At 34.7% G+C, this 27,307-nt stretch overlaps 2 protein-coding genes and 1 pseudogene across 9 annotated transcripts; all 3 read left to right on the top strand.

Annotated features, from left to right (window-relative positions):
- The first annotated feature begins 1,669 nt into the window (after positions 1–1,669).
- Positions 1,670–7,467, top strand: LOC116406314 (NAD-dependent malic enzyme 2, mitochondrial-like). Of its 8 annotated transcripts, XM_031890024.1 has the most exons (11): positions 1,670–1,776; positions 1,852–1,941; positions 2,028–2,170; positions 2,777–2,911; positions 3,058–3,118; positions 3,647–3,739; positions 4,457–4,618; positions 4,708–4,791; positions 4,871–4,977; positions 5,218–5,322; positions 6,547–7,435. In XM_031890024.1, the coding sequence occupies exons 5-10, from the start codon at positions 3,107–3,109 to the stop codon at positions 5,309–5,311; spliced, it is 552 nt and encodes a 183-aa protein (XP_031745884.1). In that variant the 5' UTR covers positions 1,670–1,776; positions 1,852–1,941; positions 2,028–2,170; positions 2,777–2,911; positions 3,058–3,106; the 3' UTR covers positions 5,312–5,322; positions 6,547–7,435. The 8 variants fall into 8 exon arrangements, with proteins under 8 accessions (XP_031745884.1, XP_031745879.1, XP_031745880.1 ...); XM_031890019.1 differs by lacking the exon at positions 3,058–3,118; XM_031890020.1 differs by lacking the exon at positions 3,058–3,118 and having other exon boundaries at positions 2,820–2,911.
- Positions 7,468–11,112: 3,645 nt separating this feature from the next.
- Positions 11,113–23,180, top strand: LOC116406318 (annotated as a pseudogene).
- Positions 23,181–23,305: 125 nt separating this feature from the next.
- LOC116406319 lies at positions 23,306–25,970 on the top strand. Its single transcript, XM_031890028.1, has 4 exons — positions 23,306–23,681; positions 24,044–24,118; positions 25,505–25,546; positions 25,935–25,970. The coding sequence occupies exons 1-4, from the start codon at positions 23,445–23,447 to the stop codon at positions 25,968–25,970; spliced, it is 390 nt and encodes a 129-aa protein (XP_031745888.1). The 5' UTR covers positions 23,306–23,444.
- The last annotated feature ends 1,337 nt before the right edge of the window (positions 25,971–27,307 follow it).

Here is a 27,307-nt window from a genome sequence, read left to right on the forward strand (position 1 = left end):
TTCATTGATGAGAGAAATTACAAAAGAGCACATATGCTGCGAAGATTACAAAGATTATTCCATTGTGATATAAGAGAAGTAAGATTGTAATAAGAAAGTGTGGGGTGAATTTACACCAAGTGAAGGTTGTATACAAAAGATGATCGAAAAGTGAGTGAAGTCGATTCCTTATCTTTGAAAGTACGATGGGGCATTTGTTTCAGATGAGCCAAAAGAGAACTCTTCACTAAGATTAGATGAAAAGCAAGGGTGGGGAACTCCAGAAAACCCAAGGGACTTGGGAGAAAAATCAATCCAATGACATCAATCGATAATGAGAGTGAAGTCATTACTTAAACCTTTAAAGTGGATACACGTTCACCAATTTTAAGGTTCATACCTTGTGGTTTGGATCAGTGTTAGGTGGTCTGCTCTCTTCTAGTTAGCATCATAGTTCAACATTTTAACCTAATATATTGTAATCCTCTTCTTCCTACTGACTATTTGTCCATTTAGGCACATTTTCTAATAATTTTGCTTTTAGTTTTGTTTGTTTTCTTCTGTTCAAAGACTAGGAAAGAAAAAGTAGTTTTCAAGAACATTTTTATCAATTGTTCAAAGAAGTTTAGTCATAAGTAATTTTCATAAGCATAATTTTGTGAAACAAAATTGTTGCCAAATAGAGGCTTAAGTTTTTTTAGCTTTCAACTTGACTTTGTGATCAATCTCTTCATGTTTGAAAGAAGGCATTTGCCACATTTTAGCGAAGAAGGCATTTGCCACATTTTATTTGCTTTAGCTTTCTCCCCTTTACCACTTTGTTTTAGTGGAGCTACGTGAGGAAAAGGTGCCATGTCTCTGAACTATTTTGATTTATCATTCATATAATTTCTTACTTCTAAATCTCTGATGTACCAGCAAAAAATATTGCTAATATATTTGAATCTATCTATTCTATAACTTATATTCTTGCACTTTCAATGCTTTGATCATAGTCACAAGATGTGTGTGGAAACAACAAAATGCAACCTTAAACATATTGGGTTAAAGAAATATTCGATATCACTGATTTCAACTTTTGATTATCACTGATTCATCTATAATTTTGGCTGGATCCATGATCTTCCTAACTCATAGTAGTATATGTTTATCATAACCAATACGTCTTACTGTCGTTACAACATCTTTGTGGGTTTTTGTTATTGTTTTGCTTTGTTTTAGCTGTTGGTTTATTTGACTAGTGACTTACATGAGATTTAGTCTACCTTGACATTTCTCATAACACGACCCGTCCTTGTCTTCTGAGCTAAGAGATCAGGCTTAGTCAAGTCTACCGTCACATTTCAATTTAATGATCTATTATGTTTGATTTTTCGTGAATTTGTGTTACTTAATGATCTATTTTGTTTCTCGCTTATCAAATAATTGGAATTAAGAGGAGATTTGTTTAACATTTGATGAGAATGGTGATGCGTTAAAGATTCGATTTTATTGCCAAGTGTCTTCGTGAGATTATGTCTTTCGGTAGTGTTGAAAGAGCTACTGTTTCTAATTTTGGTTCATTTCTTGTTATGGGAGATTGGTTTAAGATATGGAATAAATGTAGTTCATTTCAGGGTAATAATGTTGCAAAGCTTTTTAATATTCCTTCACACAACCATGGTTCCCTGTATTCAGTCACCTTTATTTTCTTGTGGCAGGCTACATTAAGATATATCAAGGTTGGAGACCAAAGTTGAGAGGCTAAAGTCGGTAGTACAAGTTAAAGATAGGGAGATTGCAACAGTTACACGAATAGTACAATCTCGAGACTTGTCTAAATTCTATGATTTCTCTCTATTTAACATTGAACAAGGAAGTTCTTTTCCACAGGAAGCCAAAGGTAAGGCTGCTTTTAAAGCTCAAATTGACAAGCTACAGTAGGAAAATGTTGAACTCCAGAGAAGGGTTATTGGCAATCAGGTTATGGTAGTTGGATGCTGTGAGATAGATACTAGTTTCTATGTAATAATTTTAGTACTAATGTTGTTTTCTGTTTGTGTGCAAAGCAAGTAAGAACTCAACAAATACATGAGATGAAGAAGAAAGAAAAGGAGTACATCAAATTGCAGGTGAGAACCTACAGGGTATAGGAATACCTACAGGAAAGCTGGATATGTATGTTGCTGCTGCTGGCATAAACCCTCAAAGAGTATGTTTTTCTTAGACAAGCTCAACGCCCTCCCTTCATCCAATGGTTGTTTATCCAACTTGATTTCAATCAGTTGTGGCTATTGTTTTAATTGTTTATAGGATTGCCTGCATTCAGATTGTTTTATCTTCTCATGTTGGGCTACTTCCAAGAAATTTTTTAAGCGAAGGGTGGATAATAGCTCGCTTGTTTAGTCTAAACTTGGGGATTTCAAATTTTGCCCAAATTTCAAAATTTTTCAAAAGTTTTTCATTACAATAACGAGCATCATAACTTCTTAGATCTTGCATAAAAGGCATGACTGTCAACCCTTGAGCACTAAGCTCGGGTTTGTGACGTGAGATTCTGAATTTTGAGAATAAGCTTATGTCCTTTTTGTTTTTGCTAAGTTTCAACTAATACACTCGGTATTTATCTTTGTGCTTATGTGATAGATTTGTTATGCACTGTAGTGATGTGGGGTGTTTCCTTATTTTCTGCATCTTAACTACCTTATTTCCTGCATTTTAACTATCTTATTTCCTGCATCTTAAATACCTTATTTTCTGCATCTTAAATACCTTATTTTCTGAATCTTAGTTGGTACTGAAATTTGGTTTGTTTCAGTGAAAGAGGCACTATCAGCATTGACATGTACATGTGATTTTAGGCATGAACCAGGAGAGTGAGAGTTTTAGTGTGCCGTGTTTAGAATTTGCCGATATCTTTTTCCCGTTCCAGCAAGTATTCCTGATTGTGGGGGTAACTCTCAAGTCTGCAGTCTTTTCTTCATGAAATTTGTAGATTATCTAAGAATACTAATATCATTTAATGTTGACATTTTTTTAGCAACTTTTCTTAACCCCACTTTTTGAATTTCATTAAGTTTACTCTTGTTTAATTGACAGATTCTTCCAGTAATGCTAGATATTGGTACTAACAACGAGAAGTTACTTAATGATTCTCTTTGTAAGTGAAAGGGAAACCTTCATGTCGTTTATCTCCATATTTTCCATGTAATGTATTGTGCTTATATTGATCTGTTTCTGTTGTCAATGGCGATATATTTGGGTTTTTTTTGTTGTTGTGGTGGTGGTGGTGAAATATTTTATTTAAGTCTCTAGTTAATATTTATGCTTACTTAACAGAAAATTTGTTGCTTGAGCTTGCTTCATTTGGTTCTTTTACTTGTTTAAGTCCTCCTCTAACTAATTATACATTTCGTCCTTTTACTTGTTTAAGTCCTCCAAAAAGTATTCATTACTTTAATAAATTCCCTCACCAGCATCATCACCTCTTATTCAACAAACTGTTTTTTCCCAAAAGCAAAAAAGGAAAAAAAAAAAAAAGATAAAGACAATCAAGAACAACCATCAACTACATGAAAAAAAAAAGAGAAGAAAAAGATAGCTACCGAAAAACATTACTACCCATTTTCATTATCATCATCCTCTACTATGCTTTTCCACCTTCTTCTAACCCATTTTTCCATTGCAGGATTTATTGGAGTTGAGGAGTCCCACAATCTTTATGTTCTGTTTGTTTTTCCATCACTTTTTCAAGGCTGTTCAATTGGAGTTCCATCTTCAGGTAATATTAATGTGTTTGTTTCTAAGATAATTTTGTTAAACACTTGTTTTTGTTGTCCCCATCCACCAGCTGTTTGATGAAATGCCGCATTGAATAATTTTGTGGGTTCTTGGGAAGCGTGTGATCTATGTGTTGTGGAATTTGTATAATTAGTTAGAGTGATTTAGGAAAACTTTTGTATTTGTAGTTGAATAGATAATTCATTCCATATTTAGAGCATGATTAAGAGTTATTTTGAAATTGTTAAAATTACTTCAAAAGATATTTGGATAATTTAAATGACTTTCTATTGTATGTTGATCACGTTTGATAGATCGAAAACTTTTCTTCTTCTTCTTCTTCTTTGTTTCTTCCTGCTGCCTATTTGACCTGCAACTTTGAGTGTAGTTGCTTGGCTGTCTAATTGCCACCACTCAAAGTCACTCCTTCGCCTTCTTATCACTCTTAATTTTCTTGACAACAAAGTCAAACTGCTACAGAACAATCGAATTTTCGTTTGATTAATTTTCTATCCACAGGAGGCTTTTGTATGTTGATCACCCTTGTTTTCTTTGAAAAGTTTAAAATTCCATACACGATATATTGGGAAACTTTCACATTCCTCGGACATTAAAAGCTCAAGAGCATTGATTTTGAGCAAAATAAAAATGAAAATCCCTTTTAATTTCCAGCAACACCATATTTGAAGTTCATTGTATTTTCTTCTTCCAACTACAGGTTGACGTGATTGTCTTGACAGATGGAAGTCGTATTCTTGGCCTCGGTGACCTTGGAGTTCAGGGAATAGGAATACCTAGATTGGAGGGAGAAGAGTATCTATCTATTGTTGATGAATTTATGGAAGTCGTGGATACATGTTGGCCTAAAGCTATTGTTCAGGTTTATTGGTTAAGATATCAAATTTTTAACTGTGTTCACTGCCAGTAATCAGTATCGTAATCTCGCAATTTGATTTTGAATGATGCCAGTTTGAGGACTTTCAAATGAAATGGGCTTTTGAAACATTACAACGTTATCGTAAGAGGTTCTGCATGTTCAACGATGACATACAAGTGAGTAGTTCATGTTGTATTCATGCAGTTGATAATTACTTAAAAGGACATTCATTTTCGTTTATTTCATTTCATAAAGGGAACTGCTGGTGTTGCTCTCGCTGGACTATTGGGAAATGTGAGAGCTCAAGGGCAGCCATTGAGTGATTTTGTTAACCAAAAGATAGTAGTGGTAGGGGCTGGAAGGTATTGTCAGCTGTTTAACTTTAACATTTTCTCCAAATAGCAATACTGCTAACTATTTAGGGATCGTAAGCCTTGTCCTCTTTGTTGAAACAAAAGTGGTTGTTTGAATGAGGAATTACTATTACTATTACTATTACGTGAATATAAGAGAAATGAAAACTTTGGAAACTATAGTTCAATCCTTTTGGTTTAACCTTCATTTGTTTCAACATGCTGTTTTTTCTCCTCTTTCAACTTCAGTGTTGGGCTCGGTGTTCTTAACATGGCTATTCAGGCTGTTTTGAGAATGGTAGGGAACAACGATTCTACTGCAAGAAATCGATTTTTTTTCTAATAGACAAAGATGTAAGAATCTTTTTCAAACTTTCATTTCTCAATTTATGCATCAGTCTGTCCAAGTTTTTCCTTCCATGAGAGTTACTGATTTCAGAAACCAATCGGATGGGGTTTGGAATTTGGGTAGCTTTATTATGGGTTAATTTGTATGACGCAGTTTCGTGTGAAAAGTATGAGGCAGTTGAAGAAGTTAAATGACTTGTGGTGGTAGTAATCAGTGTCAAACTCATGTGGTTTTTAACTTACAAAGAAAGAGGAAAAATATCAACTTAGTCCGATGCAGATTAGGGTTTTAAGTCTTCTATCTAATTGTTTGTGTGATAAATGCAGTTACTTTATCAAAAACAAAGAAGAAAAGGAAGGGACCACAAGATTCTTTAGTATTTTAATTTTATTGCATTACATTATATTCAATCTTCATTTTTCTTGGTTGTGCTGCAAATGGTGTTTCTTCTATTATGGATTTGCATTATACAACATTGCCATATTAAGTCATAAAGTTATGAAAATTAGAAACACACCCTTTGTAGGAGAGAACATGATCCTTCCTTTGAAGTAAATTGAGAGAATTTCCTCTACTGCCTCAATTTTAAGGCTTGAGGTTTGAAGAACAAGGATGAATAATCAACGAAAAAGGAATGAAGAGGTTTCTCGTTTAGGGAAAATAGCGATTTTTCGTTTTTCATACTTCCAAAACGACACAAGTATGAACTTATTGTGTATTAAATTGATCGAGAGGCCTTCCAATTGTTTGTTAATCTATAGTTTCTGTCTCTATTTTAATTAACTGCTACATGTAGAAGCCTAACTAACTTAGTTAGAGTTCTATCAAAAAAAGGAAAGAAAAAAAGGAAGAAGAAAGATCATGTGATAAATTTATAGAAATGCCATGCAATTATTTTCTAACTATTAATTTATGTTTCTGTGGTAAATTACTGCTACTAGAAATCTAATTGTGTTCGGTTAGTTAGACTTCATGGGTTTGATTTTTTTTTTTTTTTTGTTAAAGAGGTTCCATAAGTATACCGATGGTTTTGAAATTTTGATTTGATGCATGTCTGAGAAATTTCAAGGCTAAATTATACAGAATACCCATAAACTTTGTACTTTATATAAAAATACCATTGAAAATACACCCAAAACATAAACTACCAAAAGTGTTAAAAATACAGTTATATAATTATCCTAATTTTAGTAATAAATGAAATTGAGAGAACTTTCTTTGATTTTCAGGAACAAGGATGAATAATCAATGAAAAAGGAATGAAGAGGTTTATCCATGCAAGCTTCAAACCAAAGCCAAGGATGTCGATCCTTCCAGGGGAGTCCAAAGTTCTCCCTTATTTTTCTCCCTTTATTTTGATTTTCAAAAGTTTGCAATTTTTTAAGTGGGGGTGGGCAATTGCTTGCATGTTTAGTCTAAACTTGGAGGTTCAAATTTTGCCCAAATTTCAAAATTTCTAAAAAAAATTTCCTTACAATAATGAGCACTATACCTTCTTAGATTACTTAGATCTTGCATAAAAAGCATGACTAGCAACCCTTGATCACTGAGCTTGGGTTTGTGATGTAAAATTCTGAATGTTGATGAGTATATGTGCTGAAATTTGAGAATAAGCTGCCAGTGTTTTTTGGTTTAAGCCCATTTTTAGCGATATCTTATGGAGATGTGAATGCATGATTGAGAAAATGGTATGTGTGTTGTGAATGCTTGATTGCATGCATATAATAAATAAGTGCATGGATACTTTTCTAGCTTTGTCTTCCTTTGTTTCTTTGCCATGACTTACCTATGATGCGCTTAGTCCAAACCTAGCCTAGATAGAGTTAAAAAAGGATAGGAGGTACTCTTTAGAAATTGAGATGGTTTTAACAAATTTGTCTTGTCAAACATGAGTTTGGAGCCTCTTGTCTAGCCACAATGAACTAAATCCCTTTAGAAAGGGTGGGCATTAACAAATCTTGTTGTCACTTCGAAGGGAGCAGTCAAACTTAGAAACTAAGTGTAGAACCATAGAAAGGTTACCCCATCGGTTATTGTGTGCGTACCAAAGAAAGAAAAGAGAGACTTGCAAATGTAAAACTTAAGACAGCGAGACAATTAAGAGCTAAAAAAAACAAAGAACATATGCATTATACATCAGAAAAATCCCATAAAAAAATGAAGGGAAACTTCACTTTTGGCCTAACCAAAAGCAGACCACCTACTCTTAGCGTTCTAGACATAGCATTGAGTTTGATGAGGGCTTTGAAAATAGGAGGAATCCTCCCCGTTCCACACTAGGGGAAAAACGAGACTTGTCACTCCGAAGGGAGCAGTCAAACTTAGCATTGAGTTCAAGGTATCCTTCTTAGATTCTTGAATCATGACTACATTAGGACTACAATAGTTGATGAATTTTTTAAGTGCACGTTTAGAGGGGTCGTTCAAACTCCTAGTGCTCCAGGAGACAACCTTCATAATGACTGGGAGGAGGAAAAGGCAGTTGCACATCTAATTTAAGCCATAATGATTCCACAATCACCGACTATAGACACTAAATCATTAGGCAAATCCAGGGGAATTTTAATAGGGAGAATATCTTCATCATTGAACAAGACATTCAGATCCATCCCATTAATTTCTTGGACTAATTTAGGGTCAACTTCAGTGTTGGGGACTGCCAATTTAACTGATCTCCACAGTAAGTTGATTAAGTTGGGGAACACGAGACAAGGCATCTGCTGCTTTGTTTTCTAGTCCCGGTTTATACACGACATCAAAATTGTAGCCAAGAAGCCTAGCAATCCACCTCTGATGTCGAGGTTGGATAACCCTTTGTTCCAATAAAAGTTTCAATGATCGTTGATCAATTTTCACTACAAACCTCCTGCCCAAAAGATAAGGTCTACAACATTGCACAGCCAAAACTACAGCCATAAATTCCCGTTCATAAACTGGTTTAGCACGACCCCTCATAGCTAATGTCAGGCTAAAATAAGCAATTGGCCGATGATTTTGAATTAAGACAGCATCTACCCCGTATCCAGAAGCATCGGTCTCTATTTCAAATGGTAAGGAAAAATCTGGCAGTGCTAAGATTGGGAGAGTCATCATAGCCATCTTTAAATTCTCAAAAGTTTCAGCAGCTACAACAGTCCATTCATAAGCTCCTTTCTTCAATAATTGAGTCAAAGGAGCAGCCTAATTCATTACAAATCTTCGATAATATCCTGTCAACCCAAGAAATCCACGAACTTCACGGACATTTGTGGGCACGGGCCATTCTTTGATAGATCTAATTTTCTCGGGATCGACCTCTACACCCTTGCCCGAAATTATATGGCCAAGATACTCCACTTTCATTTTGGCAAACCCACACTTGTGCATATTAGCATATAATTTATTCTCTCGCAGCACCTCTAACACCCATTCTAAATGTTGAAGATTTTCATCCAAACTTCTGCTGTAAATTAAAATATCATCAAAAAAGACTAAGACAAACCTGCGTAGGTAAGGTTTAAAGATACTATTCATCAAAGCTTGAAATGTTGATGGTGCATTGGTGAGCCTAAAAGGCATGACAAGAAACTCATAATGCCCCTCGTGAGTTCTAAAAGCTGTTTTCTCCACATCCTTTTTACACATTCTAATTTGATGATATCCCACCTTGAGATCAATCTTCGAAAATATATTAGCCCCATTAAGTCATCAAAAAATTCCTCTACTACTGGAATAGAAAACTTGTCTGGAACGGTCACACTATTCAACGCACGATAATCTACACAAAACCGCCAACTACCATTTTTTTTCACCAACAAGACCAGGCTCGAATATGGACTAGTACTAGGTTTTTATGCCAGATGCCATCATTTCATCAACTAATCTTTCCATCTCATCCTTTTGCTGGTATGCATATCTATAAGGTCGAACATTGACTGGATTAGTCCCCTTCTTAAGATGTATATGATCTTCAATGGTACGTTGTGGTGGCAACTCTCCAGGCCAATCAAAAACATCTTCATACTTAGCTAACACGGCTGGAATAGACTCATGAATGGTAGACACTTCATCAACCCCATACAACGCTGCAAATGCCATTCCACCTTCCAAAGATCTACACTCAATCACAAATCCCTAATCAAGTTCTGTCCATGTCTTCATCATGTGCTTCAAACTCACCCTAGCCTTCGTAAGACTCGGATCTCCCCTTAATACAACCTTCTTCCCATTTTGTATGAATGTCAAGGTAAGTTTTCGCCAATCTACTTCAGTTACTCCTAATGTATGTAGCCATTGCATATCAAGAATGACATCCCCCCCCCCCCCCAATTCCAATGGCAGAAAATTATCCACACTTCCATTCACCCAATAGCAGTTCCACTTGTTTACAAATTCCCTTCCCTTTTACAGCAGATTCAGACCCCAAAATAACCCCATAATCAGAAGTTTCCTGCGACTGCAACAACAATTGAGTTACTAACTTTTCAGATATAAAATTATTGGTCGCGTCGCAATCTATCGATACTACTACTGACCAAGCAGAAACCTGGAATTTTCCATCCGCTGCACGTTTGAAACTTGATTCTCCCATTATCACTTCTCGGTTCTCAATCTTTTGGGCCAACTTCATCATTTGAGCAAGCCCCATAGGTTCCCAACATTCCATGTCTACCTTAATCCATGGTTTCAAACCATTCATAAATGTTTCTTCTAAGACAGCCTTTTGTAGAAAAGGCAATGGTGCTACTGATTTATCAAATAAATTCCAATATTCTTCCACTGTAATTTCTTTCTTGATCTTTAAAAATCTTCCCAGAATTAATCCCTCACGACTCGATCGAAATCAAACAATAAGTCTCTTCTTTAAATCGTCCCAATTAACAAACGGTTCACGATCTTCATGAGATCTATACCAATTCAAAGCTGCTCCATCAAAACTAATAATGGACACAGTCATTTTCTCTGACTCACTCAGTTTGTGTATCTGAAAGTATCTCTCAGCCCTAAAAAACCAAGAATCAGGATCATTTCCCACAAAAACTGGCATTTCAATTTTTTTAAATTTGCTTTGGTCGCCTGCAGAATCTTCACCCTCCAACTTGGTATGTTTTTCCTCAGATTTTCCTCCCATCATCGTCCAATCACTGACATCAACCATGCTGTCAACTCACTTGATGGTCCTTCTAGTACTTCTTCCATCGTTGTCTTCCCTTTGATCATTCCTTCAATATATTTCAACAGTGTTTCTGGTTGCTGTTGTTGCTTCTCAGCCTGTACTCCTAACCTCTCAATACTCTTCGCCAAAGATGACATGTTTTCCTTGATTGTTGGCAGATCATGTAATTCTGCTCGAATGCCGGATATTTCTTGATCTACCATTTCCAACTTTTCCTCAATTCGCTTTTGAGCCATGATATAGAACTTCATAGATTCGATTTCTCCGATACCAAAATGATAGAACACCAAATAGTGTGTTCTACTAATTTATTAATCAGCCAAACATTTACAGAAAACAGGTTCTAACACAGTCTTGAAAACAAAGTACTCGACAATTTGGAAGACAGAAAGCCCTAGAAGAGTGAATATCACGCTTTGGAGAATGCGAAATGGACTATGAACTGTGCAGAAGTTTTGCAAATGAAACCTCCCTTTCTCATACAAATATGATGAGATAAACTGTGAGAGGAAGGTTTCATTTGCAAAACTTCTGCACAGTTCATAGTCCATTTCGCTTTCTCCAAAGCGTGATATTCACTCTTCTAGGGATTTTTGTCTTCCAAATTGTCGAGTATAAATGTTTTTCAATTGGGGAGGCAATGGAGAGATGGTTGACTAATGAATGAACCAAAAACTTCCCATTTGATTCTGATTTCTAGGTTCTTTTATTTTGGGAGACTTGAAATTCATATATTTCTTCAACTTTTAGAAGTCTCCTGAAATTTAGAGCCCATGAAGTAGTGGAAGAGTCCCAAAACTCCTTTACATCTCTATTATTAGAGTTCAAAGACAATCTAAATGATCTTGAAAAGAAACAACATCTGCCCAAAAATCATTCCAAAATGCTATTCTTCAACCATCACCGAACTTGAACAATGCCTAGGAATCCACTTGAAGCTAGCATCTCGAAATGCTAATCCAGGGACTATGGAGACTGCAAGTGACAATTCCTTTAGTATGCCATCCAAATTAACTTTCTCCATGGATACTCTTCACCACTTTAGCCCAAAGGGAATTCTTTTCATTTATAAATCTCCATCCCCATTTAGCAAGAAGGTTGCATTTTTTTAACGTTGCACCATCGACGCTGAGTCCACCATCCTCTTGCGAACAAGACACCACCTTCCAATTAATCACTTTATGAATCATCTTTTCTGGCATTAAGAATATAGACATATAGTGTGTAGGTATATGTGAAAAAACCGACTTAGGATTTGCTAGGTCGTTTTGAAAACTCAAGTAATACCTAGACACGTTTTGAGCACGTTTTAGGTTGGTTTGAACTAAGTTTGCTGCAATTACACACCTGGTTGCCATTTAGGGGCTTGTAGTGCTTTTTTCACAATATTTGAACTTTTTTCGTAGGGCATGAGTTACGAACCTACACGTAAGCTGTTTTAGGACATTTTGAAAGTTCAAGTGATACTTAGACACGTTTTTAACTCGGTTTAGGTTGGTTTGAAACTAAGTTTGTTGACCTTATCCAATTGGTTGCCATTTTCGGTCTTGAAGTGCCCTTTTCACACTTTTTGAACTTTTTGGTAGGCTATGGGTTACCAATTTACACTTAAACTTTGTTTGTTGTTTTGAAAGTCCAAGTGATACTTAGACACGCCTTGACCACTTTTTAGGGTTGGTTTGGAACTAAGTTTGTTGCACTTGCGCACTTGGTTGCCATTTTGGGTCCTGTAGTGTTTCCTTTTTTTCCATACTTCTTGAACTTTTTGGTAGGTTATGAGTGACAAACTTACAAATAAACATTATTAGGTCGTTCTGAAAGTTCAAGTGATACTTAAACACGGTTTGAAATTTTTTTAGATTTGTTTTAAGTTTGTTTCACATACTTGGTTGCCATTTTAGGTCTCAAAGTGCATTTTTTACGCATTTTGAACTTTTTGTTAGTTTGTGAGTTACGAATTTACACTTAAGGATTGTTAGGTCGTTTTAAACACATTTTGCGTTGGTTTGAAACTAAGTTTGTTGCACTTACACATTTGATTGAAATGTTGGGTCTTGAAGTACTTTTTTTCACACTTTTTGAAATTTTTTTAGGTTGTGAGTTACGAACTTACGCTTGAGTATTGTTTGGTCGGTTTGAAATCTTAGACACGTTTTGCACTCTTTTTAGGATGGCTTGAAACTAAGTCCGTTGCACTTACATACTTCGTTGCCGTTTTGGGTCTTGAAGTGCTTTTTTTACACTTTTTGAAATTTTGGTAGGTTGTGAGTTACAAACTTACACTTAAGCATTGTTTGGTCGTTTTGAAAGTTGAAGTGATACACACACGTTTTGAATACATTTTAGGTTAGATTGAGTTTGTTGCACTTGGTTGTCATTTTTGCTCTTGAAATTCTTTTTTCAACCTTTTTGGTAGATTATGAGTTACGAACCTACATTTAGGATTTGCTAAGGTCGTTTTGAAAACTCAAGTAATACCTAGACACGTTTTGAGCACGTTTTAGGTTGGTTTGAACTAAGTTTGTTACACTTACACACTTGGTAGCCATTTTGGGTCTTGTAGTCATTTTTTCACACTGTTGGAACTTTTTTCGTAGGTTATGAGTTACGAACCTACACGTAAGCTGTTTTAGGTCGTTTTGAAAGTTCAAGTGATACTTAGACACATTTTTTTCAAGTGATACTGTTTTAGGTCGTTTTCAAGTGAACTTTTTTCTTCTTGTATTGACTGTTTTACTATTTCTTCATGGTTTGTATTCATGGTATTTATTTTCGTAATGAATCTTTCATGTTCTGGTAAACATTGCAGAAACACATAATTTCAGCAATCTGTCAAAGAGTGAAGGAGAAGACAGAAGTACTTAAAGGTCACATGAAGACCTAAAAGTTAGGTAATTTTTTGAAAACTTTTTTCTTCGTCTTGCTTAGTTTTAGTGGTATTTGTTAACAGGCTGAGACACACTCTTGTATGCCAAGGCTGGGTGGCCAATTCAATGGATGGCCTGAGACGGTGAAATGACGAGTGTAGAACAAAGTAGACAATCGAGCAGATTTACAAGTAGGAGGATGGTGTTTGGTCTTACTGTAAAGCTACTGCTAGAAAGGTGATTCTCCCTTTATTTACACATGTTATCTATATTTAATTACTGTTTTTATGTGATGGTGAATAAATATTTAAGTCGTTTCAAGTTTTTACATCATGCTTGAGTTAATACATTTCCCAACTCGCACTAATTTTAAAGTTGAGACTAAGTTTGTTGCACTTACACACTTGGTTTCCATTTTGGATTTTGGAGTGCTTTTTCTACATTTTTTGAACTTTTTGGTAGGTTATGAGTTATGAAGTAACACTAAAGCATTATTAGGTCGTTTTTAAAGTTCGAGTGATACTTAAACATTGTTTTAACACCTTTTAGGTTGTTACAAACTAAGTTAGTTTTACATACAGCCATGGTTGCCATTTTGAGTCTTGAAAGATTTTTTTTCACACTTTTTGAAATTTTTGGTAAGTTATGAGTTATAAACTTACACTTAAGCGTTGTTAAGGTGTTTGAAAACTTATACGTGTTTTCAATACTTGTTAGGTTTGTATAGAACTAAGTTCGTTGCACTTACACACTTGACATTTTGGGTTTTGGAGTGTCTTTTTAAAAAATTTGGAACTTTTTGCTAGGTTATGACTTATGAACTTGTATTGAATATTTGTTAGGTCGTTTTGAAAGTTCAAGTGAAACTTAGACACGTTTTGAACTCGTTTTAGGTTGGTTTGAAACTAAGTTTTACACACATTTGATTGACATGTTGGGTCTTGAAGTACTTTTTTCATACTTTTTGAAATTTTGGTAGGTTGTGAGTTACAAACTTACACTTAACCATTTCTGGGTCGTTTTGAAAATTCAAGTGATACTTACACACGTTTTGAATACATTTTAGGTTAGATTGAGTTTGTTGCACTTGGTTGTCATTTTTGGTCTTGAAATGCTTTTTTCAACCTTTTTGGTAGATTATGAGTTACGAACTTACACTTAGGATTTGCTAGGTCGTTTTGAAAACTCAAGTAATACCTAGACACGTTTTGAGCACGTTTTAGGTTGGTTTGAACTAAGTTTGTTGCACTTAGACACTTGGTTGCCATTTTGGGTCTTGTAGTGCTTTTTTCACACTATTTGAACTTTTTTCATAAATTATGAGTTATGAATCTACATGTAAGCTGTTTTAGGTCGTTTTGAAAGTTCAAGTGAAACTTAGACACGTTTTGAACTCGTTTTAGGTTGGTTTGAAACTAAGTTTAAAACACATTTGATTGACATGTTGGGTCTTGAAGTACTTTTTTCACACATTTGGAAATTTTGGTAGGTTGTGAGTTACAAACTTACACTTAAGCATTGCTTGGTCGTTTTGAAAATTCAAGTGATGTACACGCGTTTTGAATTCATTTTAGGTTAGATTGAGTTTGTTGCACTTACACACATGGTTGTCATTTTTGGTCTTGAAATGCTTTTTTCAACCTTCTTGGTAGATTATGAGTTACGAACTTACACTTAGGATTTCCTAGGTCGTTTTGAAAACTCAAGTAATACCTAGACACGTTTTGAGCATGTTTTAGGTTGGTTTGAATTAATTTTGTTGCACTTACACACTTGGTTGCCATTTTGGGTCTTGTAGTGCTTTTTTCACAATATTTGAACTTTTTTCGTAGGTTATGAGTTACGAACCTACACGTAAGCTGTTTTAGGTCGTTTTGAAAGTTCAAGTGAAACCTAGACACGTTTTGAGCATGTTTTAGGTCGTTTTGAGTAAATGGTATGTATGTTGTGATTGTTTGATTGCATGTATAATACCTTATTGAGATGTGAATGCTTGATTGAGAAGCTGATAGAACACCAGGTAATGGTTCTTATTTGTTCATTAAGCAACCAAACTATTACAGAATACAATACTCAAACTAGTCTTGAAAACACAGAACAAACAAGTACTATTACAGACAATAACCATGTACAAAATAAAACATTCAAACATCAAAAGTAGTTTACGATAATGGAAAACACTTTCTAAGATTAAAGTAACTGAACAACTTCTGAAATTCTGCTCTCCAGAAAATACAGCCCTTCCACTTCCAGAAACTGATTAACCAACCCCCATCTTTCCTTCCAAAATAAAACATTCAAACATCAAAAGTATGTAGGAAGGCTAACCAGAACTGAGTTGCATAAGGTTTGTCTTCCGCCTCTAGAGATGTTATATCTTTTCATCTAAGAACAAAATTGATCACTTTTTTTCCCTTGACAATCTCTCTAGTTTCTAGGTTAGGTTAAGTGATGGGAATGACTAACCACACTCACAAACGTTTATCTGTATGGCTATTGCAAGCATGCTACTTGCATAGACAATCCATTTCTAAATAGTTGCATAGAATGTTTACTTATTGGTATTAAATATTCTTGTTTGAATAAGAGGTTTTCTTTAATGGTTAAGTAAGCTCCTGAAGGTGACAAGTACAAGGTTGCACGAACGTGGGGCCGTATCAATATTGTTACTCGGAAATGGTTTGATCAGTCCATGGCCAGAAAAGGTAGTAGTTCGGGTTGTATATTTGAAAACCGATATGATATTTGAATTGTTGGCAGTTATTTGTCTAATAATTTTATTAGTTTCTAACTTGTTTCAAATCCTTTTATTCTCATTTTTAATTGATAGGATGTTTTAATGAGGAGCTGTACCCTGTTGGTAGCGTTTCTGGAACTTCAAATAAATTGACAAGGGGTTGCTTGACTGCTCACAATAGCCAAGAAAAGGATATTGGGAACTTGGAAGCTGTACCGTCCTCATTTCTTACCGATTCAAAATTCACAGCAGTTGCTGGTCCTGGGTTTTCAGACATGGATGTTAAAGTTACTCTTTCACAGAGCACGTCTATGTTTTCAGATGCTTCTAATTTTATAAATGAGGTTGATGTTGAAGTGCCAGTCACGATGGGAAGGAATGAAGAAAACACTGTTAATTGTCTTGCAAATGACTTTTAGTCTGAAGAAAACGACCTATATTTGTCAGCATGTAGAATAAAAGTTGTTGGGTTTGAAGCTTCTGAGATGCGGAAGATTGTAAATATGATTCTCAGAGGTGGAGGCTCCCGATACATGGTTTTCAATGACAAATTAACACACATAATAGTTGGAGATTCGTCAGAAATGTAATTATCCTTTTACTTTAATCGCAACATAGGTTTTGTGAACTTTATTGCTTGAATTTGTGAGCTCGCCTGTGCTGTGAGCTTTTTGATTTCATTTGAATGGTCTATCCACCCAATTGAAAATTAGTTTTATCATATTTCAAATGGCAGGGAGAAAAAGGAGGTTAGAGATATTGCTACTTCAGGAGTTGTTCATGTGGTTAGATCCAACTGGCTTGAAGAGTGTGACCGTCAGAAGAAGGAGATCCCTATTCTTGGTAGACACATGGCATATGATGAACTTATTCCTAAAGGTTTGATATGCAGGACTCGTATTCTAAGCTATCTGTCTTTTGAATAGCAACCTTAAACTACCATCATGCAGAATAACTGCACATTTCATTTGGATGCATGACTAATATTTGTTTGGAGATCCCTAGCCTGTTTGTCTTGTTCTAAATTTTCTGGCTGTTTACTTTGCAGCATCTAGTAAAATGAGCACCATTGTTATGGATCAAAATAAAGTTCCAAATGTTCATCCAATCGTGCCATCAAATGTGTCAGAAGGAAATATTCATGTTAGCATTGGAAAGACGTCAATAGCAGTGGAAAGAATTGAAGAAAAAAGTGAAACAAAAGTGAATGGAGACAGGAAAATGAAATTATCCCAGAAAAGCCAACAATGTGTAGCAAATGGTACAAACAAGAGTTGAGAAAAGATGGGGCGTGATTTCATGGTTTCAAATGGGAAGTCATCATGTGTATTTAAGGGGAAAATATTTTGTTTTTCTAGTTCCTTTCCAGAAGATCGGGTATGTTGTAAAGATTCTTTCCTCTTATTTCAAACAGCATGATTAATGTACACTATGCACTTTAGGTTTTAGATGTATTATTGTGGTAAATAGCATCCATTTTTTAAAAAAAAACAAAGTAGAAGCCCTGTATTCAATATCAATTGACTTGAGTAAAGAGTAGTTCATTACTGCTCCAACTCCATGATTTTAAAAGCAAGTCAATGGTGCAGATAGGATTCTAGATCTACTGTTTCTTTAACACTCCGATCCTGTTAAGAGAATGATATAAAAAAAATGGAAAAATTACCTTTTTAGTCCCCAATTTTATAGAAATAGGTTTATTGGTCCTTGAGTTTTCAAAATGTACTCTTTTAATCCTTGAGTGCTTAATGTTATACTGGAGACTCTCAAAACCAATTTTTAGAAGAAGTTATTCTACCTTAAAAATGTATAAAGTTATATTGGGGACTTTCTAAACCAATTTTTATAAACTTAGAGACTAAAAAGGTGCATGACCAAATGGGTCTATTTTTCTAAACCTGGAGACTAAAAATGTACATTTTTAAAACTCAAGAACCAAACACACGTGTTCTTCAAAACCAAAACTTGGGAGTAATTTTCCTAAAAAATTTAAGATAGTGCCAAATGTCATTTAGCATGTGAAATAATTACGATTTTCATTTTTCATTTGAGGAATATGCCTTCAAATTTTTTTTACATTTTATTTTTGAACACTAACAAACATGCATCAACTTTTGACTTCCATAATCCCAAATATTTTTTATGTATATTTTGAGATCATATTTGAAATTCTCCTACTAGAGAGCTGAAATTGTTGAATGGATAAATCAAGGGGGAGGCGAGGTTGTTGAAGATCACATGAAGCAGAAAGTGCACTTCACTGTTGAATGTCATGGTGGGATACCAAGGAGTACAGACGTTCATAGTACTTATGTGTCAAGTCATCGGGTTCGATCATGTTTAGAGGTAAGCGATAATTAATTGTCTTATTTGTGATTTCCGTTTTAGAGCTCTACTATTGGGTTTTGTTTGTGTTTCCCTTTTTGGACATAAAAGTCCACACAAGGTTGAATAGCATATTTTGTTTCATTTAGCCACTGCAAGTTTGGATTGTGTTTGGGTTGGAGCTTTGAATTTTGAGGGACTTTAGTTTTGTGTTGAGCCACGCTCTTATAATATGAAGGATGGATACTGTTTTTTCCAAAACCAAACGCACATCAGTTTTCTAAGATTACAACAACTGTCCTCCCAGTGTAAAAAAAGGTATCCTCAAACCAACCAAAAGAAGGGGAATATGTGAGCAAGATTTATAGTTAATAAATCATCAAAAGTAAATTAGAGTTGGACTCGAGAACTCTTGCTGATGTATAGGAAAAGCAGACAAGGTATGGGAATATAAATTAAAACAGCCTTTAGATGAAAAGGGCTGCTACAACTGATCCTACCTCAAATGGCGGTACCAAAATATAGGACTTGAACCTCAGTCTTCTCCCTCGCCCGTTGTTCTTGGCAATGTTAAAGTATCTCAATTCGTACACATTCATCTCCTTGTTTGAAGCAATAACTCAAAGCCAATCTCTAATGTTGTGTTTCTTGAAATTCTTCTTAGCCAAGTATTTAAGATTCCTCTTGGAGAAGTAGCTATTGGAGTTGATGTTGATCTTGTTCTTGTCCTGAGTGATAGTGACTGAGTCATCAAGTGTCTCTGCCACCCCAGCTTTGTTGGTCTGATGAGGTGATGGCCGTGATCTTGTCCTCAACTGGCATCACACAATCAAATGGTCACATCCTTATTTTTTCCCTTTGGGCCACCAGATGCGGCTGGTCGATGACTCATTCTGCTTCTGCTCTGCTACTTGTTTCCCTAACTCTGCATCTGTATAGAACAATTGGCATAAATGGTGGATACTATTAAATTGGAAAATGGAGATTCAATCAGTTCTATCATTTTGACCTTTTGATGTTTAGGGGAAGGTGGTAACATAAATTTACCTTCTCAGACTATCCATTAAGGTTGGTCTGAAAAGAAAAGGGTGGTCTATCTTGGAAAACATATTTGGTTGTTCTCTTTTTTCTTCACTCTGTCTACATTTTGGAAATATGAGTGCTATCATTGTGTGAGAGGTTTCTTTATTGACAAAATTAATTGGAGTTCAACATTTGAAGAAGTCTTTCTATGACTGTCCCTTGAACTCCAAAGGTTTGCACTCCATCCCTGTGCCAAACAAATAGATGCTTCTTATATATTTTTCTCTGGAATTGAGAAAGTATTGATGCACACTTCTGTTAAATGCGTTAAATTACGGCTTTGAAGCCAATTTTGAATGGATAGCTGGCGTAGAAACTGCCATTATTGATGAAATTTGATACTACTGATGATTTTTAATTTTAATTTTATATTATTATTAATTTTGTAGCCTAATTATGTTCAATATCTTAAACTGATATTTGAAATGAGAATTGAATATTTATCTTGTTTTTATTTGTTTACTGACTATTTCAAATAAACTCGTTATGAAGGATGGATGTTTGTGGGATACCAATGGGCACATTTTCTATTCTCCTCTTCCTTGCTGTGTCCCTTTGCCTGGATTTGAAAACATACGGTTTTGTGTTTCACAATATGATGACAAAGACAGAGTATTGTTAAGAAATCTGTGTTTTGTACTTGGGGCCAAGTTTGTGGAGAAGCTGACAAAGAAGGTAACCCATCTAATATGCAAGTTCACCGATGGGACAAAGTATGAGGCTGCTTGTAAATGGGGGAAACAATGCATTACAGCTGAATGGATATATGAGTGTGTCAGCCAGGTACCTTTGCGATTTTGTTGCTTTTCAATTATATATGTTCACGTACATGCATATCCTGATAGAATTCTAGACCCATTGGTGTATCCTTCTATTAGGATTGATGTTTTTTATGTTTAAACTTTTGGTTTCCTTTGCATTTGGTTTAATCCTTAATGGTACCAGATTTTCCCGCCAGACTGTTCGCTTGTTGGTCAAGACCATTCAGAAACTTCTCCAATTGGTGCTTTATCTAACCAGTGGTCAAAAAGGTAATTTTTGCCGTTGTCTCCTTGATCTTCTTATGGAAAGACCATGCTGAATTGAAGTGTTTAACAAGAACGGTCGCTGCCTGGAAATATAGTGAGACCATTCAACGAAGTCGTTATGAAAGAGTTTATTTTCACTAAAAGAGAAATATTTTTTTTATATTCTTTTAGTCTCTACTGATGAATTGCTTCCTAGAACAATATAATTTATAATTTCTTTCAAAATAGGTTCGTTTGAGTAATAGTGTTAATTATAAAACTCAAATCACACCGTTTGCAATGCTTGAAAACCAGTATTCACAAATAAATGCTATCCTTGAGCATTAACTTCTTTCATGGGACATTTGCAAAAATGGTAAAACAAGTTATAACTTTATTATTTGTGAAAATGATCAAATAAAGTCCAGCCCACCCATATAAAAGCCTGGATTTGATTATTTTTGCTATATTTTCAAAATCACAAACCTTAAAAGACATTTTTGCAAAATACCTAAACTAATTTGCCACCCAATATAGTTTTCCTTTTTCATTTTAGAAAAACCAGGTTTGGAAATAAAGGCAGTAGGTTATTTCTTTAAAAACTAGCCATTAAATATCCCTGTATTCTAAGTGGATCTTAGCATAATGCAAGCTTTAGTGTTTTTTCGAGAAAGACTATTATGTTCGAACACAATTCAATTTTGCCTTTGTAACTTGGTTTTTGAGACCTTTGTGTCTTGTATTTTCTCAGAGCTGAAAGAAAAGAAGATGTGGGCAATTCTACTACTGAAGATGGGACTGTGGGCATATGTGACGGCTTTAGTGAAACACAAACAGAGTCTTAGATGTGTGGCCATTTTTCTTTTTGTGAACTATAACTCTATCAATTATAGTAATTTTTTTTTTAAAGTTGCCACCATTTTCGTCAACTTGATTACAAGAGGACTAAAGAACGAACTATAACTCATAAGATTTTTTATGGAGTAGGAATTAGGGTATTATGGTCAAATTCTTAATATATTAGGATTAGGATTAGTTTCTTTTATTAATTAGGATTAGTTTGATTTTAATAGAGTACTTGTCTTCTTGTATTCACAAATTTAAATATTAATAAAATTCTCTCATTTGGTCTACACCAAATTGTTATCGGTATTAGAGCAAACGTTTGGACCAACTTTGATTGCCATCGGTGGAAAATTGGAAATTTTTTCGTGATGCTGATCAGAAGAGGGAGCCTTGTGAGTTGTTCGCATTGCTAAACAACACACATCTAACTGGGGGAACCCTTAAAATTAAAAAAGAAAAGAAGAAGAAAGAAATTCATCCTAATTTTGCATGGATGCATTTGTACACATCAAGGAAGACAGGTGAAGAAAAAATATACTAGTTGGCTAGTTGGTATAGGCAAGAAACTCAAATTTCCTCCCAAATGAAGAATTGGAGTTCTGATTCAAGTGATTCAAAAGAAGAATTCTAACACAATAATTTTGCTCGTGCTTGATTTTCTCAAAGAACCTATCATTATCCACATTTGAAATTTGGTTATAGTGATTCTAGCGATTTCAACAAAGATTCTAATGCAGTTTGGAACAAAATAACAAGGATGGACGGTGGTAAAAATATCAAGCCAGATGGAACTTGTCTTGATGAACCTTTCTTAATGAGAAGAGGAAAAGTGAGAACATTTTTTATGAAATTTGATACTACTGATGATTTTTAATTTTAATTTTATATTTATTATTTATTTCGTAACCTAATTATGTTCAATATCTTAAACTGATATTTGAAATGAGAATTGAATATTTATCTTGTTTTTATTTGTTTACTGACTATTTCAAATAAACTCGTTATGAAGGATGGATGTTTGTGGGATACCAATGGGCACATTCTCTATTCTCCTCTTCCTTGCTGTGTCCCTTTGCCTGGATTTGAAAACATACGATTTTGTGTTTCACAATATGATGATAAAGACAGAGTATTGTTAAGAAATCTGTGTTTTGTACTTGGGGCCAAGTTTGTGGAGAAGCTGACAAAGAAGGTAACCCATCTAATATGCAAGTTCACCGATGGGACAAAGTATGAGGCTGCTTGTAAATGGGGCAAACAATGCATTACAGCTGAATGGATATATGAGTGTGTCAGCCAGGTACCTTTGCGATTTTGTTGCTTTTCAATTATATATGTTCACGTACATGCATATCCTGATAGAATTCTAGACCCATTGTGTTGATATTTCTTCTCTTAGATATGGAATGATTTTGTTTGAATACAAAACTTTCAGAGAAAGATTGTCTCTCTTGATTTGTATCGCCCAAAAGAAGTTAAAGCTCAAGACAGAGCGCCGCGACAGGCTTATGCACTGTCAGCCAATTTCCTACTCAAGCTGCCCCAATGATAGCCAATGAAAGCATATCCCAGTTTCCTATCCATTCTGCCATTCCGAGAGACCAATCAGCTGGAACTAACAGTAGCTTTATAGGAGCAGCTGAACGAATAAGTTCTACGAAGAAAAGCGCAAGTTCTTTGACGAAGCCATAGAAAAGCATTCACTTTTGTTGGAAACAGATCCACTCAATCTGACTGCATTTTGAATTCCACAAAACAAACTACATCAAATTCTTCTGTAGTAACTTCACACGTTCCTGATGTCGCTTCCGCAATTGAGGACTTGTTGGAGCAGACAACTAAGGTAAAATCTGGTTTGAGCTACAATTCCATTACTTCATTCCATTTTTATTTTATTTTTTCCTTCAAATCCTTTTGTTTTCCTTTCTTTTTAAGATTCAAGATCAGAAGTCACCTGGAAAGACTGGCGCGTCCTTTCCATTTCTTCTTCTTCTTCTTTGTTCGTACACTCCATTTTCCCTTTCTCTTCTCAAACCCTAATTCTTCTTTGTTCGTACAACCAAAACCAGTTTAACCAGTGTTGATTCCTCCTCTACTTCGACCTGTGATGCTCTTTTCTTCTTCCCTCGCAATTTCGATTCCACCATCCTCACCGATTTTGGTTGCAATTTCTACTCTCTTCAACCTCAACCTTCTGGATTCCCTCACTCTCACCGGATTGACTTCAATGTCCTTGGAACCTCCACTACTACTACTACTACTCCACTCATCAAAGAATCCGCTGGATTATCAGACGCTCCTCTTCCTTTCCTTTCTAATCCTTGTCTCTCTTTCAACTCCAGCGGTGAGCCCCCGAACGAATCGCATTACTCCGTGAGTTCCCAATTAATTCCATCTTTATTTAATATTCAATTGTCCTCTTTCCATTTGTTTCAATTATTGAATAGAAAGTTACTTGAATGAACTATGTTCTAATAATTTCATGTGGTTCTGGTAAAGCACAGTGCATCCGGTCGAACTTCCCCCATTATGTAATTTTATGGAGGTAGTTTTGTAAATTGGATTGAAACAGGGGCTATTCAATGTGTATGCATTAAAATATAGGTATTGTTTTTCAATTAAATATAAATCAATTGAGCCTCCGATGTGCTAGTAAGCGTCAGATCTCCTCTGTGTATATATAGTTAGGTACTCTTCTTTTTATAGGTTCTGTCATATATATCACGGTCTGAAGTTGTAGCTGAACTTGCTTTCATCTTCAGTTTCTATCACTATTTAAAGGTCAGATTTTGTTCGATTAGAAGAATGTAAATTTGTCAAGGACAATAGCATGCTTAGTTTAATTGTACTCAAATATTGTTAATAAAACAATTGCTTTATTTGTGTTGATACCATTATTTGTGTGGTAGATCTCTTGATTCATTTTGATGTTTGTATTTTGAAGACATACAAAGGTCATAATACTAGTTGCTATTCTTTTTATCTTGGTACGTTTCATTTTTTTTTAATATTTCACTGTCTCTATAATTGATTGTACAAACATATCTCATCATTCAATCACTTTTCAAGTTTTAGATTCTGAAATTTGTACATATTGGGGTTTTCCTTTTTCTTTATTTTGGATTATTTCAAATCTCCAAAGATCTTTCTTGTAACATTTGCATATTTTAGTTTATTAAAATCTTCGAAAGTAGAGGAGAAGGCTCCAAAAGCATTCTGTCTCTCATTGCCTTGCCCTAACATTATCATCTGTGTAAGATGTGCCAATGAGTAGACCATGTTCTTTTACTTTTTTTTCCATAGCTTTTGAACCACTTTCCCTTTCTCTCCTTCTCTTTCATTCTTCTTTTATGTTAATTGGAAGAAGCTTTGAGGCCTCTCTTGAAAATAATGAGGTTTTGAAGGGGATAGAAAGAGAGTGATGGTGGGATCCATCAAAGGTTTGGGATTTCACACAATGTTCGCATCACTCTTTTAAATGTAATTAGAGGTTGAGGAGTTGATCGCCGATCATAGATAAGGAGGGGCTGGTTAGTGGCTTGAAAAAGAATTCAGACAACATTAATTTTTTCTAAAAAATAAAACCAACCTTCCGACGGTTGGTTAACACTCCTCGACAGTCGAGATAGGGTAAGACTTGTATTCTAGTTCTGTTGGTACCTGTATTTGTGCTTCATCACTTCATAATTGTACTTTTATTTATCCCCTTTGTATGTTTCCATGTGTTTCATGTTTGTCTTTTATGTTTCTTCTATTTATATATTTCTTCATGTTCTTCTCCATTCGGGTTTGCTCTTGCGGAGGTTACACATTCATTGTTGTGCTCGTACTTTAGTTAATGATGTCTAGTAATTTTTGTTTTGCAAATTTTCTTGTTAGTGCTCAAGTTTGATTTCATACTGCCTTTAGCATAGCTTTACGATTGCAGAATTCTTGCACATTGCCCTTTTTTATTTTGTTATTACTGATGGACTTATTTGTGATACCTTTAAAGAAGAAAATTTATGGCTATTTGTGTTGAAGTTTATTTTTTGATTATTGGTTGGTTTTTTCCCTCCACTTCTCTTAATATTTTGAAGTGTGTAATAAGGTAAGCAATTTTTTAGTCCCCTAAATTTGTTTTGTTGATGAATTGTTTCCTTTTTTTTTTCTCGGTTTTGTTTTCAGGTTTTCATCATTATTCATTTGGTGGCTAAATATTACTCATGGGTATTTGTTTGATCTTATTTTGTTGTGATCAATTGATATACATAATATGCACTATAAATTTGTTAAATTGTTGGATTATTTGCTTTTTTAATAAGGTTGGAGGAACCTCAAGGTACGTTTTGTTAAAGCATATTTTATATTGATAAATTTGAAGTTGTCAAGTCTATAACAATGATAATGTTAATACGAGTAAATTTATAGCAAATTTAGTTGACTTAACTTATTTACATGCTGGTTGCTCGGACTCTTGGAAAAACCTTACGTGCATTTTAACCCACGATAAGAGAACTTAAGGTTGTTATGACTTACATATCAGTTTTTGAGATTTTCCTTTATAACTTTTTCATAGACCTTATTGTAGTTTTTTGTTCTTTATTTTTGTTTGTAGGACGTTTCTAGAGAATGCAAGACCATGTTTGAGTGAGAAATTGGTCTCGATGAAATTGAGAGTTCAATGAACAACACATACAATGCAAGTAAATCTACCTACTCAAACCCATCTTCTATTTCTAAAGCAGAAGGGCTTTCGGTGGCTGAACCAAGTGAGTGATTAAGTTTTTTATCACCCGTATTATTTGTTATCACTAGGGAAAGAAAGCTGAGTAGAAAAAGTAGAATGCCAAATGGAAAAAAAAAAGATCAGTAAGCAGCGTTATTATTTTAAAATAGAAAACAAAAATTAACATTATTGTTAAACCGAGCCATTCTCGAGAACATGAAATAGAATTGGATAGCTGCCATGCATCGTGTCTATGAATGTTAAGAATGAAACTATCGGTAAGGTTATAGAATAATCATTCTACCAGCCTCAATTATGATACAGGGTTTATGAAATAGAATTTTCTTATGTATTGTAATAGTAGAAGATTCTTCGTTGGGAAGCAAAGCTTATAGCTTTGATGAGTATCTAAAGGTTACAGAAGAGCAACTGAAAGCTTACGATCAGCTCCAAACCAATTTTCCAGCACAAAGCCAGAGTGGATCCCAAGTACAACGGGAAGGTTGTTAAAATCAAATCTCTTATGTCTTATTTCATAACTATTTAGTTTTGATCTTAACTACAACAATTTTCATTTTTTTCTAGGTGAACATTGTATGTGCTTAGAAATTAAGTGTTTTGAAAATTAGAGGTGAGCAATCACACTTAGAAACTAAGTGTAGAACCATAGAAATGTTACCCCATCGGTTCTAGCAACGCCTAGTTACCGCAGTTCATAACAAAGAAAGAAAAGAGGCTCGTAAATGCAGACCATAAAAAAGTGAGACAATCAACAATTATAAAAAAAAACATATGCAATATGCATTAAAAAAAGCTCATAAAAAATATAGAGTCAAGTTAGTTAGGTCAAGTAGAACTTGTTGAGTTCCTTAGCTATTAGAGCTTTTGGGGGAAAACATCGATTTATGGTAACTGGGTTTTCTTTATTATTTTAATAAATAGGAATCGACTTGCATATTTTTTAGTTTTTTTTTTTTTGTAATAAAATAATGGATTTGATTTGTTTGTTTTTAAGTATTGGGTTTGGCAAGATGTGGTTATCTCACATCGATTTTTTTTATAGAAAAGTTTGACTCAAAGACTATAAAAGAAACCTATTTCATTTATTTAGAAATTCTCACTTATAAACATTTTAAGTTTTAGTGTGATTACTCTAATTAAATTCCTTCTGTATTATCTAGTTGGAGAGTGGATAAAAAATGTGAGTGGGTTAAAAACTTTGAGAATGTGTTCTTATAATGGGGTCTCTCATGAGAGAGTGT

Source organism: Cucumis sativus, unplaced genomic scaffold (assembly GCF_000004075.3).
Source record: "Cucumis sativus cultivar 9930 unplaced genomic scaffold, Cucumber_9930_V3 scaffold86, whole genome shotgun sequence".
NCBI classification, from domain to species: Eukaryota; Viridiplantae; Streptophyta; class Magnoliopsida; order Cucurbitales; family Cucurbitaceae; genus Cucumis; species Cucumis sativus.

Coding starts and splice junctions, on each gene's coding strand:
- LOC116406319 (XM_031890028.1), top strand. CDS start 23,445: ATGCTCTTTTCTTCTTCCCTCGCAATTTCGATTCCACCATCCTCACCG. Junction 24,119..25,504: donor GTTTCTATCACTATTTAAAG/GTCAGATTTTGT, acceptor TTTTGTTTTCAG/GTTTTCATCATTATTCATTT. Junction 25,547..25,934: donor TGGCTAAATATTACTCATGG/GTATTTGTTTGA, acceptor TTTTGTTTGTAG/GACGTTTCTAGAGAATGCAA.
- LOC116406314 (XM_031890019.1), top strand. CDS start 2,822: ATGAACCAGGAGAGTGAGAGTTTTAGTGTGCCGTGTTTAGAATTTGCC. Junction 2,912..3,646: donor AAGTATTCCTGATTGTGGGG/GTAACTCTCAAG, acceptor TTTCCATTGCAG/GATTTATTGGAGTTGAGGAG. Junction 3,740..4,456: donor AATTGGAGTTCCATCTTCAG/GTAATATTAATG, acceptor TTCCAACTACAG/GTTGACGTGATTGTCTTGAC.